At 49.9% G+C, this 19,519-nt stretch overlaps 1 protein-coding gene across 1 annotated transcript in view; it reads left to right on the forward strand.

Moving 5' to 3' along the window:
• SLC44A2 (solute carrier family 44 (choline transporter), member 2) overlaps positions 1 to 18,516 on the forward strand; it is a gene marked incomplete at its 5' end in the record, with an annotated part of 61,091 nt that extends 42,575 nt beyond the window's left edge. Inside the window, 5 exons of the mRNA XM_015410444.1 lie at positions 1,240 to 1,313; positions 2,447 to 2,517; positions 4,181 to 4,269; positions 6,087 to 6,171; positions 17,909 to 18,516. Of these exons, the coding sequence (XP_015265930.1) occupies positions 1,240 to 1,313; positions 2,447 to 2,517; positions 4,181 to 4,269; positions 6,087 to 6,171; positions 17,909 to 18,015 (426 nt within the window). The remainder of the gene's footprint in view (positions 1 to 1,239; positions 1,314 to 2,446; positions 2,518 to 4,180; positions 4,270 to 6,086; positions 6,172 to 17,908) is intronic.
• Positions 18,517 to 19,519: the final 1,003 nt, after the last annotated feature.

Raw genomic sequence — 19,519 nt, forward strand, 5'->3', positions numbered from 1 at the left:
AAATTGCCACTTGGAGTTCAGGGAAGGCATGTGGCTGCCCCTCTCTTTCTGCCCCACAAAATTTCCCCATGCCCCAACAACCCACAGTTTCTGGCTACAGGGCTGCAGGGAACTCAGAGATAGATGAAACTGGCAGGGAAGGGAGGTGGAAGGGAAGTTGTAAAAGACTGATAGGGTAGGGTAGGGAAGGGAAGGAAGTTCCTAGGTATCTCAGATGATTCATGCACCATACCAAAGCTACCATTCATTAGAAACAAATGCATATTCTGTTATAGACATGGCAGGGTTTGTCGGCTTTCCTTCTTTTAGAACATCGGTTCATGTGAATTAGGAAAGGGGTAGACCTGGTGTTTCTAAGAATAAGGAAACATTTAACATTTGGCCATGCCTATCGTTAGCTGGGGCATTGCCACAGCAAGGAAAACACAACAGTAGGCCGGTTGTCTGAGCCTTATGTGCCCTGTGTTTTGATTGTTTTGGGAAGCCCGTACCCACACTTGTGGTCCTGGTGAAGGTTCAAGCTTGGGTGGAAGTCTGGCTGACTTCCGTAAGAAGTGGGACCTGGTACGAATGAGGGCATGGCCGCTCCGATTGGTTCAAGTTTGGGGTTTGATGGGAAGACTGAGGAAGGGGCAGGAAAGAGAACAGCAGAGTATCTGTGCCCACCCGCCCCCAGCTACCAAGGGCCCCAGGTTATCACACTGGTACAAACCGTCTAACATTTCATCATCATCATCATCATCATCATCATCATCATCCCTATCCCAGTTTATGCTGAGCTCTGGGCGGTGTACAAGACATGATGTTGTAAAATATACAAAAACGTTAAAATTCAATAGCTTAATAAAAATGTCAATGGCCAATTAAAAAATCCAAGCTGGCCATTTCCCTTTAATATTGTCTGTCCCAATTCCGGACTACCAGCCCTTTTTTTGGGGCGGTGTGTGTGTGTGTGTGTGTGTGTGTGTGTGTGAAAGGAACTCAAAACAAGAAAACAATGGGGGCAGGGGGGGGAGGAAGGGTGCCGGCCAATAAGGAAACCGCTGCTGCCTGGCGGAACATCTCTGCCTTACAGGCCCTGCGGAATTGCATGAGAATTGCATGAAGCATAACTTGGAGTGACCAGCTCTGGAGGGCTGGCTGAAGCCTGAGATTAAAGCCCTCCAATGCGCCTCCGAATAACTCCCGCCAATTCCCACGGTTCCTTGTCTGGCATATAACGCTTGTGTTCTCCTCCAGATTGCCATTTACGGCACCAACTTCTGCACGTCTGCAAGGAACGCCTTTTTCCTGCTCATGAGGAATATCATCAGGTGAGGGCCGGCCAGTGAGCTGCCATTCTGTTGCTGCCAGCCAGTTTCTTTGGTCCAGGGGGGTGGTGAGTCTTCCCCGGGCAAACCGCTTGTGGACTGGACACGTCCAGCTTTGACGGCACGAGTAACTTTCTCTCAGAAGATACCAGGGGCCATTTCGTAGAAAAAGAGGTGCAGGAGCTCATTAGCATAACTTATTAGCACGACTTATTTGCATATGCCACACCCCCTGGCATCACCGGAAGTGTGTCAGAAGACAACACCCACCACTGGACTGTTTTGGATTGCTAGCTATTGAGGGGGGACGCGCAGATCTGCCCTCACAGAGGAGGGAGAGCTTGTACCTGAAGGCGAGCCGGCCTCTGCAACTTACCCGGCTGCTTCTTGCTCCTCGTGGCCCAACTGAGGGCTGCTGGGAGCAGGGGGCGGGGCTTGTTGCATGTGCCCGCCCCCTGGGCTCCTTACTGGCGGAGCTCCGCTCCTGTGCACTCCCGCAGGAAATGACCCCTGGAAGATACTATGAGTTATTCTCTCCCCTCACTTGTGGGGAGGGGCACCAGCCACCCGAACCGGAATGAGTGTGTCGGGAGGTGGGGAAACTGAAGAGGGGAGGGGCCATGGTGCAAGGGTGGAGCCTTTGCTTTTGGTAGAGAAGGTCCCAGGTTCTATCCCTGGTGGCTCTAGCTGAAAGGACCAGGCAGTTGGTGATGGGAAAGACCTCTGCCTGAGACCCTGGAGAGCCACTGCCAGTCCGGGTAGACAGTACTCGACCTCGAAGGACCGATGTTCTGACTCAGTTGCAGGCAGCATCGTGTGTTCCATGTTGATGGGCCGCCAGCCGGCGTTGGCTTAGCAAACGTGGTTTGGGTGTGGCCAGGGCTCTTCCTCTTCCAAGCAAGCTCAAGTTGTAAGCCCCAAATCGGAACCCGTTCAGGGCGGCTGTTCCCGATAAAGCCACAGACGTCCTACGTGCTGTGGGACTGGAATACCCGTAACGTTAAGGAGGTCCCATGTTGTGTGTGGCTTGAACCTGGCCCGGGAAGGGGAACAGCGGATCTCCACAGGATACACCTAGAACATTCTCAGAAAATGGGTGAAAACGTTATCCCCCCCCCTCTCTCTCTCACTTTCAGGGTGGCCGTTCTGGATAAAGTTACAGACTTCCTGCTTTTCCTTGGCAAACTCCTGATTGTAGGAAGTGTGGGTAAGGCCTTTTCTCATACGTTGGGCGTCCTTTCCAAGTGGCTGCATGCGCCCAAGCGGCTGTATTGCTGTCCACTGGACCATTTTAGCTGCTGGCGACAGGAAGAAACGGCTGTCCATTTGCAAGTCACTGAATGCGCTTAGTTCAGACTTGTGTTTGCTGGGTCAGGGGAGGTCTGGATGGGGAGGAGTGGAGACGAGGCCTCCAGACCAGGCCGAGATACGAAGGGGCACAAACCAAAAGGGATCACAGGTATCCAACAGGGAAAAACAACACACAAGCAAACGGTGCGATACGAATAACATTTGTAAGATTTATATTGCATTTTAAACTTTATAAGATTACAAAGATTTGTCCAACATTCTCAATTATACAATACTGTAAAAAAGTCCAACATTCTCAATGAGTACCCGGTTATACACTTTGCGGTCTTCCTCCCTGGTTGACCCTGGTTTATTCCAGGATACTATGAAGGAAATTAAGAAATTACAGTACTGAGCTGGATTAAGAAGCTGACACCTCCTTACAATATAGGATTGCTCCGGAGGAAGACCGCAAAGTTGAAATGAATGTATAACCGGGTACTCATTGACAATGTTGGACTTTTTCTACAATCTCTCCTTATATATAATTGAATAGTGGGTGCCAAAGTTCTAATTCTAAAATGCACTCCCTTAGTGTATGGCTGATGGCACTGCTCCTCAGCATATATCGCCACCAATCAGAAGGCAAAGCCCGGGTCCCGCCCACACCACAACTGCTGCGACAACCTGGTCTTTTGCATATGGAAGCTGATTGGACTTCAGTCCATTCCACACCTCAAACTCCCCCCCCCCGCAAGGCAGTTGGGGTTTTCAGTTGCATAACATACCTCATAGGGGAGAGGAGAATGGGTAACAATGGTTACCACTCTCCAGGTGAGGGCTACAGATAACTCAAACATACAAATGCTCTTCAGGTAGCAGAGATCAGTCCCTCTGGAGAAAACAGTGGACTCTTGTCATTAAACCCTGCTGAGGTCGCCACAGGAAACTGACACTGTTTGCCCAAAGCCAGAGCACTCTCCTAGAGCCTCTTTCTAGATCCCGTTGTATTTATTTCCACAACGGGCATTATTTCTAGTATTGTATAATTGAGAATGTTGGACAAATCTTTGTAATCTTATAAAGTTTAAAATGCAATATAAATCTTACAAATGTTATTCATATTGCACGGTTTGCTTGTGTGTTGTTTTTCCAGAGATATGAAGGGGGCAGAGAGGGAGAGAGAGAGAGAGAGAGAGAGAGAGCTAGTTTGGTGTAGTGGTTAGGAGCGCGGACTCTAATCTGGGAGAACTGGGTTTGATTCCCCACTCCTCCACATGCAGCTGCTGGTGTGACCTTGGGTCAGTCACATTTCTCTCAGAACTGTGTGCTCAAGAACAGTCCTCAAAAGAGCTCTCTCAGCCCCTCCTACCTCACAGGGTGGGTGTCTGTTGTGGGGAGGGGAAGGGAAAGGAGATTGTCAGACGCTCTGAGACACCTTCGGTTAGTGAAGGGCGGGGTATACATCCAATCTCCTCCTCCTCCTCCTCCTCCTCCTCCTTCCCCAGCTTTAAACTTTCAGATTGAAGGTTTGTCAGAAAATTTTGAAACTAAGTGTGATTTCTTTCCTTCCCCTTCAGGCATTCTCGCCTTCTTCTTCTTCACCCAAAGGATAAGACTGATTCAGGACTCCACACCGTCCCTCAACTACTACTGGGTCCCCATTCTGGTTGGTATTTAATAGCTGCCGCTGGCTGGCATATTACTTCTCCAGTCCGGCTCTACCGGTTGAGAGCTGAACCTCCCTTTGCCAGTGATTTTCCTTCCCGCCAGGGAGCTCTCTCCCTCTCTCTCGGCCATATTGCTTGTTGATGAATGGGAGAGGACAGTGGAGGCAAAGTAAACATTGATTTTTGTTTATTGCACTGACATAGTCGCTGCTAGAGGTGGCGAAGGGTGCATCTTCACCGCAGTTGCTAATTTTCCTGTCCCTAAGCCTTTCTCCCCTGCTCTAATCAAAGCTGACTGCGATGTGGCTTGCCCCTCTGGGCCCTGAGCAGTCTTCCCTCTAAGCTGAGTTAGTGTGAGCCAGCTCACAGTTTTTTAGCCTCCGGCTCACACATTTTTGTCTTAGCTCAGGAAGGAGGGCTCTGGAGCAAACTAATTTATGCAGGAGCCAAATTGCTCACTCACAGCTTTAATGCCAGTAGCTCACAAAGTAGAATTTTTGCTCACAAGGCTCCAAAGCTTAGAGGGAACATTGGTCCTGAGCAGTGTTCCCTCTAAGCTGAGTTAGTGTGAGCCAGCTCACAGTTTTTTAGCCTCCGGCTCACACATTTTTGTCTCAGCTCAGGAAGGAGGGCTCCGGAGCAAACTAATTTATGCAGCAGCCAAATCCGCTCGCTCCCAACGTTAATGCCGGTAGCTCACAAAGTAGAATTTTTGCTCACAAGGCTCCACAGCTTAGAGGGCACATTGGTCCTGAGCTCCTTCTTTGTAACGCCCCTCCCACCTCCAGGCTGGGAGAGGAGGACTCTGGGATCTCCATTCCAACTTGTGTCTGACAAAAAGAGCTTTGATTCTCGGAAGCGCATAACCCCGAGAATCTTGTCGGTCTCTCAGATGCTGCTGGACTTCAGTCTAGCTGTACTACCAATTGTAGTTCACAACTGAGCAAAGGCTGAGTCCTCCAGGGGCACCTTGAAGACCAACACAGTTTAATTCTGGGTGTAGGCTTTAGTGTGCAGGCACAATTCTTCAGATCCCTGAGCAAAGGCTGAGTCCAGTGACATCTTTAAGACTAGCCAAGTTTAATTCTGGGTAGGAGCTTTTGTGTGCACGCGCACTGCTTCGGGTACCTGAACAGAGGCTGACTCCAGGGGCACCTTGTTGTTGTTCAGTCGCACAGTCGAGTCCGACTCTCCGCGACCCCATGGACCAGCTCCCGCCAGGCCCTCCTGTCTTCCGCCGTCCTCTGAAGTTGGCTCAATTTCATGTTCGTTGCGTCGATGACACTGTCTAACCATCTCATCCTTTGCCGTCCCCGTCTTCTTTGACCTTCAATCTTTCCCAGCATCAGGGTCTTCTCCAACCCACTCCAGTATCTTTGCCAAGAAAACCCCATGGACAGTATCAAAACCGGCACCTTGAAGACCAGCAAAGTTTAATTCTGGATATAAGCTTTCGTATGCACGCACACTTCTTAGGATAGGATAGGATAGGATAGGATAGGATGGGCCTGGATATGTACGTGCACATATGTATCTGAAGAAGTGTGCATGCACACTAAAGCGTATACCCAGAATTAAACTTCGTTGGTCTTAAAGGTGCCCCTGGACTCAGCCATTGTTCAGGTATCTGAAGAAGTGTACATGCGCTTGAAGGCTTATACCTTGAATAAAACTTTGTTGGTCTTAAAGGTGCCCCACTGGGCTCAGCCTTTGTTCTACTGTTTCAGACCAACACGGCTACCCACCTGAATCCAGTTCACAACTGTTGGGAGAGCTGGGACCTGGCAGTGATATGACCACTTGTTTTCTCTCGTAGACGGTTGTCGTTGGCTCCTATCTCATTGCACATGGGTTTTTCAGCGTGTATGCCATGTGCGTAGACACACTCTTCCTCTGCTTCTGTAAGTATCCAGCTCCACCATTGCTCTAGTGAAACGTGCGCATTTGACACCTGTGGAGGGAGGGGGGTGTCAGCCACCACTGCAGCAGTGTTTCTGACCGAGCCAGCAGTTTCGCTAGTAACCGAGAGCTCAGTGTTGTTCCTTGGCCATTTTGTGTTCCTTGGCCATTTTGACATCAAACCAGAAGCTGGTGTCATTTGTGATACATATATTCTAGGATTTAAAAAAACACCCCTTTGGTTTATGAGAAAAATTAAGCCACTTACAAATGAAACTTTGCATCAGAATTCATGGGAACTGCAAGTCAAACCGTAATGGAACCAGGGTTTGATGTAGTGGTTTGAGAGCCAGTTTGGTGTGGTGGTTAGGAGCGCGGACTCTAATCTGGGAGAACCGGGTTTGATTCCCCACTCCTCCACATGCAGCTGCTGGTGTGGCCTTGGGTCAGTCACAAGTTCTCTCAGAGCTGTTCTCTCAAGGGCAGTTCTCGGGAGAGCTCCCTCAGCCACGCCTACCTCACAGGGAGTCTGTTGTGGGGAGGGGAAGGGAAAGGAGATGGTAAGGTGGCTCTGAGACTCCTTCGGGTTGTGAACGGTGTGGGGGGGTATACATCCAATCTCCTCCTCCTCCTCCTCTTAAAACATCTTCACCCCCACTTCTATAACCAAAGGTAAATGTGCGTAGCTGTGGTTTAAGACTGCAATTCTGTGTCGTCCTTCTTTCAATACCTCAAAAAATATCTGCATTGAGATTCTGCATGTTTTATTTTAATTTGATGGAATAATTTGCTTTGGAATCTGGCAGCGGGATGGCAGTGACCGAGTCCAAAGTCCCAAAGACGTGTTTGTGTCGGTTCCCCACTGAATCCCTTCCCCCGGGTGGGCCTTCCTGTCTTCCTTCCTGGTTCCTTGCCATATCCAGCATTGAGCTCTCCTGCCCGTGCCCCTCTCATTGTTCTTCCAACACGGGACCTGCCCACGTGGCCGAGACATGTCGCTAAATCAGTGTGGGAGGAGCGCTCTTGGAAGGGGCCAAGGGGGGAGGCGGGGGGCGAACCTGCAGAAAGTGATATGAGAAGAGCAAATACGGGCAAGTACAGTCTGCACTCTTGGTAGAGTCCAAAGCCAGGACTGAAAAAGGAACTCCTCCTCTCCCGCAACTCACTGAAGGAATTCATCAGCATCATCTCCGACAGGGTCAGTTCCCTGAGCTGGCTTTTGAGCCGCTGTAGATGAGGAATTCATGGAGCTCAACAGTTCCTCCTTCAGCGGGTTTAATAGATCAGTGGACTTCTTCTGTCAGAGGTTGGATGCTTTAAGGGCTACGTACCGGGGGGTCAGACAAACAAGGCAGCCTGGGGGCTTTCGGTGAGCCGGTGAGGTCAAGAGTGCCGGACTAGGATCTGGAAGACCCAGGTTCGAATCCCCACTTGTACCATGGAAGCTTGCTGGGTGACGTTGGGCCAGTCACGCACGCTCAGCCTGACCTCACTCGCAGGGTTGTGGTGAGGATAAAATGAAGGAGAGGAGAATGATACGAGCCCACTGGGGAGAAAGGCCGGGGGTATAAATGAATTCAATAAATGGGTACATTCCCGTGGAACCTTGAAGACTAACAAAATCTGTGGCGGGGGTCGAGCTTTCGTAAGTCGTTGCTCACTGTTTCAGATGCATTCCAGTTGTATCTGAAGAAGGGAGCTGTGACTCACGGAAGCTCCTCCTCCCCGGCCACATAGTTTGTTAGTCTTTGAGGTGCTCCCGGACTCTTGCTCTTTTCCACTGCTACAGACAGAGTAACATGGCTGCCCCATCTTGAAATAAGTTCTTGCCCTGCTTGTGCAGTTCCCAAAGTTGTCCGGCTGGCCAGTTGTCCGGCTGGCCATGAAAAGCTGGGCCAGACGCATAACAAGCCGAGGCTTCTACTGTGCGCTCCAAGAACACTGGCAGAGCTTTCCTTGCTCTCTTGGAATGGTGAAAGCACTGAGGAGAAACTAAAGAGGAGGGCTAGCTGCATGATCAGAGGGCCAAGGTGAGGCAGACTCTTCTGCGTATGCCCTCTTTGGTGTCGTGGTTAAGTGCGCAGACTCTAATCTGGGAGAACCGGGTTTGATTCCCCCCACTCCTCCAGTTGCAGCTGCTGGATGACCTTGGGCAAGCCATAGTTCTCTCAGAGCTGTCCTTGAAAGAGAAGTTTCTGTCAGAGAGCTCTCAGCCCCACCTGTTGTGGGGAGGGGAACATAAGAGACGCCAATGTTGGATCAGGCCAAAGGCCCATCCACCAGTCCAACACTCTGTCACACAGTGGCCAAAAATACCAGGTGCCATCAGGAGGTCCACCAGTGGGGCCAGGACACTAGAAGCCCTCCCACTGTTGACCCCCCCCAAGCACCAAGATGACAGAGCATCACTTGCCCCAGAGTCCCTATCTATACCTTGTGGCTAATAGCCACTGTTGGACTTCTGCTCCATATGTTTATCTAATTCCCTCTTGAAGCCGTCCATGCTTGTAGCCGCCGCCACCTCCTGTGGCAGTGAATTCCAAGTGTTAATCACTCTTTGGGTGAAGAAGTACTTCCTTTTATCCGGAAGGGAAAGGAGTTTGTAAACTGCTCTGAGACTCCACGTGAAGGGCGGGGTATAAATCCAATCTCTTCTCTTCTTCTTCTTCTCCTCTCCTCCTGCGCCATTGACAGCCGCCTGACACATGGGGATTCGAGCAGGTGACGCTTCCCTGTGGCACTTCGACACAAGCCGGATGATGCACGTCTCAGTCCACTGTCGATGCACTTTAGTGTTTGTTTGCAAGTGGATTTTGCCATTTCACGCAGCAAACACTAGTTGCAGAGGGCATTGGCAGCAGATGGAAAGTGAATTATTCAGTGTGTGTGAAAGCAAAGTGCAGGGCAGGTTCACCTGCTCCGTCTGCGGGACTCAGGCTGTTTTCGGCCACGCTTGCCCCATTCTTGGCTTGCTGGGAACGAGGCAGGTTGCAAGTTCCTTACGAGGAAGCCTGCTGGGAGAGGTTTGGGATGTGGCGCCACTTTCCTAGTACTGCAGTGAGATTTTGAGAAAGTGCGGTATGCGTAGATATTTTTGAGTAAAAGCTGTCAAATCCTGCCCCCCCAAATATGCCGCTTCACGCCATTGCTAGTATATGATCAGCTTTATCTATAAAATTAAACCTTACAATGCCAATCTCTTAATGGTCGCAAGAAATAACAAGACGAGGCTTCTACTGTGCGCTCCATACCTTTGTGTTTTGTGGTGTTGAATCTAGTTATTGTGTATGGCGAGTTCTCTCTCTCTAACAGTTAACACTCCAAAATGGCCCCAAACCAAGTAGCCTCAAGAAAAACTAGAGAATTTCCGTACTACGTTTGTAGTAAGGTCTTCAGACCCTGTGTTCTAGGTGAGAGGGAGTGCTGAGTCCCAATCATCATGTGCCCTGGAAGTTCAGCGCTGCAAAATGGACCCCTGAAGGATGGCTGTCCAAAAAGCAGGGTCAGCTGCACCCCTGGAACATGGCAATGCTACGTGCTTTGGAGGGCGATTTTATTGCAATGAAAGGAAAACACCTAAGAGGTCCCAGAAACGTTGTTTGAGGGTGTTGCACCAAATGACCTCTGTAGGAAATCAACTCCTATCCTGCCACTCCTGTCACTTAGGTAAAGGTAAAGGTCCCTTTGCTCGAAAGCCAGTCGAGTCCGACTCTAGGGTTGCGGTGCTCATCTCTGTTTCAAAGCCGAAGAGCCAGCGCTGTCCGAAGACGTTTCCGTGGTCATGTGGCCGGCTTGACTAAACACCAAGGCGCACGGGACGCTGTTACCTTCCCACAGAAGTGGTACCTATTTATCTACTTACAATTTCATGCTTTCGAACTGCTAGGTTAGCAGGAGCTGGAACTAGAGACGGGAGCTCACTCTGTCATGAGGCAACTCGGGTCTTGAACTGCTGAACTACTGACCTTCCAGCCTGCAGTTCAGCGCCTTAACCACTTGAGCCACCACAGCTGTCACTTGGGGAAGCACTAAAGGGCAATCTCTTCGCCTCCGTTTGAGGCTGATTCAGTATTTCCTGTCCCAGGCAACAGCTAGAAGTCCAACTCTGTTGCTACCAGTTGCTCTGCAGTTGCACTCTGCTGTGATTTGTGGTTGTGATTAGAGATGGGCAGGAACCCGCTCACAAACTAAAGTTCGTCACGAATTTTGGCTGGTTCACGGTTCGCGAAGTGATGTTCTCGAACTGAAGAGCCACCATGAACGACGAATCTTGATGCGGTCCGTGAAGAGCAGAAAATGGGGGCTTAAATGGCTCAGAGCCGTTTAAACCCCTGCTTTCTGCTCTGTATGAAAAATAACTGAGTGGTGGGGAACTCCCTGCTGCTTAGCTGTTTGCTTTCTGCTCCCTGCGGCTTTTGGTGGCGAGCAAAAAACAAGGGATGAAACGCATCTGCTTGACATGCAGGTTCAGTCCCGTAATCTCCAGTTAGAAGGACCAGCCAGCAGGTGATGTGGAAGACCTCTGCCGGAGACCCTCGATGGACTGATAACCTGATTCAATATAAGGCAGTTTCATGTGGTGCTTTGCAGAACCAATTGTTTCCCTGCTTCTGAGTTGGTGTGAGCCTTAAAAAATACTCTGGCGGACAGGAACACAAGAGCACTCACGGGTCTGCTTCCGGGTGGTAGCATTTCTTCAGCCTTCGCTTGCCTTCACTGCTCCCTCCATCCACGGTCTAGTTTTCTCTTTGCTTCCCCAGGAGTGCCCCTCTTGAACACATGAAGCTGTCTTATACTTTTGGGCTATCAAAGTCATTATTGTCTATTCAGACTGCTAGCGGCTCTCCAGGGTCTTACGCATACGTCTGGTCACACTACCTTCTTCGTGGTCCTTTCAGCTTAGATGCTGGGGATGGAGCCTGTGGGACCTTCTGCACGCCAAGCAGAGGCTCTCTGCCACTGAGCCACAGCCCCTCCCCCTCTTATTCCAGGCCCATTTGGGAAACAGCCACTAAATCCAGCAGTTTCATTATTCATAAAATCATGTAGTAGCACTTAAAACCCTTGCTTTTGAAATTGTTAAGGGGCAGTTGTTAAAGGCACCCCCGAAATCCTTTAGAAACCAGTTTCTGAATAGTTTATTATCATCAATGAAATATTAAGATTCTCTTATTTTTCTTGTGGCCGTTTTGGGTTTGGGGGCATTTTAGGGGTCAACTATTAGAGCCACAACTTGTCGTCCACCAGAAATTATTTCATACCGCAAATTCCTTTGTAAAAAGGAAATAAAAGGCCCAAATCTAAGCACTTTCTTCAGCATTGTCACTCAATAATAGGAAACCAACGGTTCATCTCAGCCAGAAATGTCAACGCTAATGAGCTGCTCAAGATGAGCTTTGCATTTCCTGCATCTGTAAAGAAAATAAACTTCCCCTGGCCAGAATTATATAATGTTCGATTGTAAGGCCCTGAAATCTGGTGGTGCTTTGGTTACGGCATCTCAAGTCCTATTGTGGTTACATATAACTAATACCCCTCGTTCCTCTCTGCTCCTCTTTCATCAGTTCATTCAGCCAAATCTCAGCTCTGCTGCTTGGTAGCAAAAATATCTTCCATAATAAAAAGCAGATGACTGTCCTAAGTGGTCTTGTTCTTTTTCCGGGCAGGGGAATCTAATGGCAACTAACATTACATTTTCCCTTTCTCTCTCTTTTTCCTTTCTTTGCTTTTCTTTATTTTGCTCCCCCCCCCTTCTGTCTGCTTCGTCCTTCTGTGGGCTGCTTTCTCCACGGGATTCCAAAAGGTGAAGATCTGGAAAGGAATGATGGATCTCCTGAGCGGCCTTATTACATGTCCCCAGCACTGAGCGAGATCCTACTGAAGGGGAGCCTAGAATCTTCTAAAAGTGCCGAGAGCCAAGAATAGGGGCAAGCCCGCCAAGTGGATGGGGGCAAAGGCCTTGTGCCTACACCGGTCTGTCTGGGTAAGGGGCAGGGGAAAGGCCCTTCTCAGCAACCCTGAGCTCTCGTGCCAGAACGTCTCACTGGAATATCCTGGCTTCTGGGGATTTCACAGAATACCTTGAAGACGGGGGTTATCTAACACAGCTGAGATTGAAGCGTCAAAGGCGTGAAGTTGAGTTTGGCTCTTTAGCCCAGAGGAAGGCCCCCGTTTCTCCACTGTTGCATTATGTGGGGCGTTTCGATTTACTTTTGCCTTCCTCAAAATTACTATCTCTAACAAAGCTGCCTATTTAAACTGACCGACAGAAACGGGATAACGTATCTAGTACCTCAGTGCATATGGAGTGCATTATCGTAACCTATCGGAGAGTTCATAGTTCCTTCCCCTCTTCAGTTAGCCAGGGATTGGGACTCTTCCTGGTCTGCAAATTTAAAGATTGGACGCTGCAAGGTTCCATACAGTGACTTCCTTCAGGGCTGGTGTCGTGTGCCAACTTAGGTTGGATCAGGTTAGGCGGGAAGCCCGGTATCCCAAGGTGGGGAAGGATTCTAGCCGGAAGAGCTGAGGAAGCATGCGAGGGTTTTGTGTGCACGGTATAATTTCTTTCCAAGTCCCTTATTCTGAAGTCTGGGCTGCATCTTTGTCTGTAGACAGCCATGGGCTTACGTTAACTTTCGAAGCACTTGTGGTTTGTCTTCCTTTATATTTCCCTTTCTTTTAAAAACTTTTTTTTTTTTTGCAACCCGGGAGTTTTGTATGTTCTTTGCAAGCTGCCTTACTCTGTAAATAAAATTCAATAAACGTTTGAATCCTCTTGAAGCCCTAGCGTGCTTGCAGAGTGATCTGGTCTGGATACAACTATGCTGGCTCCTCTGTAGCTTGACTTGGTGCAAATAGAAATCATGGTTCTTCCTAGTTTCTTTTCTGGAGAGTGCGTTTGATCCAGGGACTCCCTTCAGCCCGGTCTTCTGAGGAAGATTTAGAACAGGGCTTCCCTGATCTTCCTGAGACTGCGGACACCTTTGGAATTTTAAGAGGGGGGCAGTGAGGACCACCCCAAAATGTCTTCTGTGGGAGGGAGAGCCAAACCCTAAGGGGCTGCCTCAGGAGGGTGGAGCCAGATGGAATACCTCCCTCTCCCCACAGCTCTTGAGAAGAAGAAAATCCTGAAAGAGGAATGGAACTGCACACTGAGGAAAGGCCCAGTTCCTTACTCGTCCTCCTCGTCCTCCAGGGGAAAGCTCTTTTACTTGATTGAGAGAAGCCAGTGACAACTCCTGCCTTACGGTGACCCCGTCCACTCTTTGAAAAGCTTGGCAGGCACCAAGGAGAGTACTGGGACAGGCACCAGGTTGGGGAGCTCTGATTTAGAGAAAGTAATTGAATCCGGGCCTCAGGCCGACATAAAGTTCAGCATCGTGGCTTCTGTGCAGGCACACATGGGATCTGCGCAGGTGCTGGCCAGCGCCTGCGCAGATCCCCATGTGTGCCTGCACAGAAGACCACTCGATGAACAGCAGTTACAGGTAAGTGCAACCCTGTTTTAGGGGTGCTCGCAGGGCTAATTTGGGAAATTACAAAGGCCCATGAGCGTGGCAGGTCGTGTGGCCCCGGTAGAGGTATAAACCGATGCTGCAGGGCCAGAGGCCCCATTGATGGGCACCAGCTTCCCTGTTGCTCAGGGAACAGTGAGCCCGCACCCATTGCTGGTGCCAGTGGCCAGGTCTGAGCTTCGTGACCCCTCCCATGCTTGGCACAGCTACTGGGGCTTGACCCTGTTTGCTCCTGGCTATCGGCAGCCTGGGGCCCAGTGGAACTTTCCCCAGGCTGCCCCTCAAGGCTGTTGACAGAGATGAATTAGCGTGGCTAATTCTGTGCTTGATGGTGACCAAGATGCAGCTTTGGCATTCTAGACATCTTTGGGTTGCTTAAGTCACGGGCTGGAGACAAGCCTGGGATTTTTTTTATTTCTGACAAAGCTATTCGATCCATTCCCCACCGTACAAACGTTATGCTTGGTCTTTCAGAGGGGCAGTACATTTAACTTGGAGCGTATCCGTTTCTGGATCTGCCACTTTACAGATTTCTAGTCACCTGCTCCAGATTATAGGCGAAACCTATTTCCCGTTTAGGGAAATATAAGGCAGCTCTGTGCCAGTCGACTTGGAACACAAGTAGACCGAATCACAGAATAGTGCAATGTTCCCTCTACGTTGTGCAGTCTTGTGAGCAAAAATTCTACTTTGTGAGCTGCTGGCATTAAAGTTGTGAGCAAATGATTTGGCTACTGCATAAATTAGCTTGCTCTGGAGCCATCCTCCCTGAGCTAAGACAAAAATCTGTGAGCTGGAGGCTAAAATTCTGTGAGCTAGCTCACACTAACTCAGCTTAGAGGGAACACTGGTGATAGTGGAAAAGAGCAAGCGTCCAGGAGCACTTTAAAGACTTAACAAAATTTGTGGCCGGACGTGGACTTTCGTGAGTCACGGCTCACTTCTTCAGGTATCTGAAGTGAGCAGTATTTGAAGAAGTGAGCGGTGACTCACGAAAGCGCATGCCCGGCCACAAATTTAGTTAGTCTTCCTGGTGCTGCTGGACTCTTGCTCTTTTCTACTGTTACAGACGGACTAACACAGTGACCCATCTTGATCTGTCTCCAGAACAGTGATAATTTATGGCAGCTGGCATCACTAGGCCTCAATTTGCCAGCCTTGTTTTGGGTGGGTGGAGCTGGCAAAGAACAAGTGAGGTTTCTACAGGAAGGAGGGACATGGGGGGACATATGGGGGGTGGGGGGGAAGAAGGCATAATGGAGGCCAGGGAGGAAAGGGAGCTATGCAAAAGAATGCAGTGCGTCGGAGGATATGGCCACTGTACTCTGCACCTTGCAGAGTTGGAGTCACGGGTCTTGTGTCTTGCCTCCTGGGAAGCTCAGGGCCAAACTAGACATGACATCTGCCACAAGGTGGGTTGGGGCTCCCCAACTGACTCACCGGCAGATCTGATGTTTAGAGAACTAACATTTTCAAGTGTTCTGAGGCTTGATTTGGTCCAGGGGTGCAGCATGGCAAGAGGAAGGGGTCTCAGCCTTCCCTCCTGCGCCATTTCCCCAAGCCGAAATGCCCCAATGTGGGGCTTTATGTGACCCTTCCCCTCCCCTGCCTCGTGGACACTTTGTTTCAGGTGGTATGGAAGAGAAGGCTGAGCCCCTCCTCAGAGGCAGATGCGATGCTGGGAGAACTAACATTTCCAAGTGCTCCGAGCCTCAGCTTGGTTCCCTCCTGCACCATTTCCCCTAGCTGAAACGGCTGCAAAGGAGGCCCTGTTTGCCCCAGTGACACAAATGAAGCTGCTTTATACTGAATTGGCCCATCGGTCCCTCGTGGTCAGTACTGTCTGCTTAGACTGGCTTAGTGGTCAGACTGTCTGCTTAGACTGCTTAGACTGGCTTTCAAGGGTATCAGACTGAGGTCTTCCACGTCCCCTTTTGCCTGGTCCTTTTCAACTGGAGATGCCCCCGGGGATTGAACCTGGGACCTTCTGCATGCCGAGCCGATGCTCTACCACTGAGCCACACAGCCCTGCCCTTTCTTCCCGCCATAGCTACTCTGGCTCATGAAAATGATATGGAAAAGAAGGCTGAACCTCTCCTATACCAGTGCTGGTCTCTTGAGCCAAATCGAGTCCAAGCACACTTGGGAGAATTGCTCCCTGCCACCACTGTCAGGATGCGGGTATTCCCTAGGAGAGTTGTTGTTGTTGTTGTTGTTATATTTATACCCCGCCCATCCTGCAAACAGGCTCAGGGCGGCTCACAAAAGCGGTTGCGCGTCTGCGGGAGAACGTAGGGTACTGGAATGGAGGACCGAAACATCACTAGCCTCAGAGCATAGGCAAGAGCCCCCTGAGCCAGGCGCTCTTCCCTATTTATCAGAGTGAAAAACCTTGGGACAGTGTTACTTCACCGCTGTTCCCCAGTCCTTGTTGCACTCCGATTTCATCCTCCCCGGCTGTGTGTATCTCTCCTCTTTATTCCCACTCAACCCGTCCCCCAGCTTAAAGCAACAGGGCCACTGATCTATGGCGTTCTGCCTCCCGTCTGTCGGGACCGCCTCCTCATCTCCTTCCTTTGCCTCCTCGGTTTGTCATGGAGATTTGTTCGATGGGTCTTCGTCTGAGGTCGTTGTTGACTCTTTGCACCTGTCCTCTGAAGCCGGGGAGAAGATCAGACCTGGCAACCCTATTCCTGAGCTAAGACAAAAATGTATGAGCCGGAGGCTAAAAAATTGTGAGCTAGCTCACACTAACTCAGCTTAGAGGGAACACTACATTCTATCCTTCTTCGTCAGCTCAGATACGGAGCTGGAGGAGTAGTCGTATGGTGGTCTGGGTCTTTTCCGTCACCAAAGTCTTTGCCAGAGGAGCAGAATCAGTGGCTTGGGTATTTGTCCCATGGAATGCCTCAGGGTTCCATTCTGCCATCTAGACCATTACGATATTTTTATGAGACAGCCGCACAAGATGGCCTGGAGCTTTGGTGCCGGGACTTCCTTAATATGCAGATGATACCCAGTTCTATATCCCATTAAGTAAGCCGCCAGAGGTATCCATCTTGGCTTTGAGGCGGTGGTCCAGTGGCTAAGGCCGGAGCTGAATCCAGACAAGACTGAGGTAATGCTGGTCAGGAAGGCTGATGCTTTGGAGGGACTGGATCTCTTTCTGCCAGAGCTCCCTCAGCCAAAGCATGGTTGATCATGAACATACAGCTCCCTCAGCCCCACCTACATCACGGGGTGCCTGTTGTGGGGAGGGGAAGGGAAAGGAGTTTGTAAGCCGCTCTGAGAATCCCTTGGGTAGTGACGGGCGGGATATAAATCCAATCTCTCTTCTTTCTCCTCCTCCTCTGAGAATCCCTTGGGTAGTGACGGGTGGGTATAAATCCAATCTCTTATCTTCTTCAATCAGCTGCATCTGGTTCCCCAACTCTCTCCTCTCTTAGACTTGACTAGTCTGGCCGTGCTGGAGCATACTTTTGTAACTTTGTGGTTGGGTTACTGTGTCAGCGCTAGCAGCTGGTTTTCTTTTTTAGGGAGTGCGGAATATGGCCCTTCCAATCCACTTCAGGGGTTGCTTGCCAGTGCATCTTGCCATTTCACACAGTTAATCCCAGCTGCAAAGTGCATTGAAAGTGGATTCGGTGTGTGTGAGCCCTCCCTGGAGTGTAAAGGCATTTAGGGAGGGTGTTTATTGTACCTTGGAGATGGCCATCTGGCAGCAATGCTGATTCTGTGAACTGAGGCAAATCATGAGAAGCAGGGCAGGAAGGCCTGCATCACTGTTTAGTTCTCATGGTCCTTTCTTGCACACCCAGGGAAATGCTGATCGCCACATTGGTGTCAGGAAGCAATTTTTCTCCAGGCCAGTTTAGCTGGAGATCCTGGAGGTTTTTTGTCATCTTCTGGACATGGAACAGGGGTCACTGGGGGTGGGGGATGGGAGGTAGTTGTGAATTTCCTGCGTTGTGCAAGGGGTTGGACTAGGTGACCCTGGAGGTCCCTTCCAACTCTATATTTTAGATTTGAGCCAAAAGGGGGGAAGTTGGGCCCATATATATTTAAATAATTGTCCATAGGATCCGATTGCTGCGACTCGTTTTTCATCGTTGCCTTCCTAATTCCAGTTTTAGATTCTGCCGGGGGGGGGAGGCGGGCAGTCCTCAAGCAATCGTTTCATACCCCTTTTTGTGGTGTTGGGGGAATTTGTTTCTCTCTGCAGTGGAGGACCTGGAGCGCAACGACGGCTCTGCCGAGAAGCCTTACTTCATGTCATCTAATTTGAAAAAGCTCCTGAAGAAGACGAACAAGCGCCAACCTGAAGCGTGACAGGCCTTCCCTCTTCTCTGCCCGCGTGGGTAGCCTACAGTAGGCACGCTGTTTAGACAAACAACATGGCCGCTCTGTCAGGCCGTCTTTTGAAGAGCAAGACCTTTGGAGTCAGAATGTTCCGTTTCTGCTTCCTGCGCCAGACAAACATAGCCTGCCCAGATTTGACTTGGGTTTTGGTTGTCGTTGTTATTTTGCTTTTCTTTTTCATGCTGTGTGGGGTGGTTGAAGCGATCCTGTTGTGCAGCAATAGCTCCATCTTGAGGTTTAACAGTGGTAGAGCAAATTGAACTCTGGTGTACCTTTCCGCTGCTGCTTCGCTCAAAGTCATTCGCTCTTGCCCGCCCACCCCCCAGGCAAATACTTTTCTTGCTTGCCAATGTAGGCTGAAGGCAGACATATATAAGGGACAAAGCTGCTGTGAGGCCTACGCATCACCATTGTGCTGATGTCCAACAAGGGGGAAGTCTGTTGTGGGTTAGAGCAGAAACCAGGTTTGAACCAGAGGTCATTTCGGGGGGGAACGCCAGTTCCCATGGGTGAGGTGCAGGGGGGCGGGGCACATGACGAAGCCCCGCCCCCTGCTTCCGGCCACCCCGCTTCCAGCCCTCATTCAGCCAGGAGGAGGCAGGAGAAGAGGGAGGGTAAGTTGCTTCCTCCCCGCCTCTCCCCACCCCTGCCTGCCTGGGGCCAGGGAGGGCCTTGGCGAGGCTTTCTCGCACTCCCGCTGGCCTTGCAGGTCCACCGCCGGGCCCCTGATGTCAGGGGGTGTGGCATATGCTAATGACTTATGCTAATGAGTTCCCCTAGCTCTTTTTCTACAAAATGACCCCTGGTTTGAACAGCACGGGTTCAGCCTATCAGAGCTGAGTTCGCATTTTAACAGGGCTGCCAAGTGTGTGTGTTTTCTTCGATTCACAGACTGTGTTCGTGTGGGCTGAGAAGTGAATTGGGGCTGAGGGCAGTGGATCTTGTTCCACAGCTAAAAAACTGACACACTTTTCTCCGAAGATGTCTGCCTTTTCCTGCAAACAGAGCTGTTTGTCATGCCCATGCCAGTTGTAAAGCTCACACTAGGATGCAGTCCGTGAGCCGGCTGAGCCGGCTTAGTGCCATTTATTTCCTTGGTGAGCCCTAAACTGCCCTAAATCCAAGCATTCACACTTCACTGGTTTATGGGTTGCAAGCCGAAACTGATACCAGAATGCATCGTCGCGGAAGTTTTATCATGATGGGAATTGTCATCTTTTAACCTAGCGCTACTGGAAATATTATTAGGCAACAAGGGAGCGCCAGGTATTTACAGAAGTTTAAAAGTGTGTGATTGTATAGTGTATGTCATTTGTAGCTTTCCTAAAAGAAAATTGTAATGTTGCCAATCTATATTTTAAGTTTGCTTTAGATAAACTATTTTTCATGTACCCCGTATATGTTGCAAAAATGTTTTATCTGAAATATTAAAACAATTTTATATGTCTTTGTTTCTCGCTCAGGGTGAAGTGAC

The sequence above is a fragment of the Gekko japonicus genome, unplaced genomic scaffold (assembly GCF_001447785.1).
Source record: "Gekko japonicus isolate JY-2015 unplaced genomic scaffold, Gekko_japonicus_V1.1 scaffold2068, whole genome shotgun sequence".
Lineage (NCBI taxonomy): Eukaryota > Metazoa > Chordata > Lepidosauria > Squamata > Gekkonidae > Gekko > Gekko japonicus.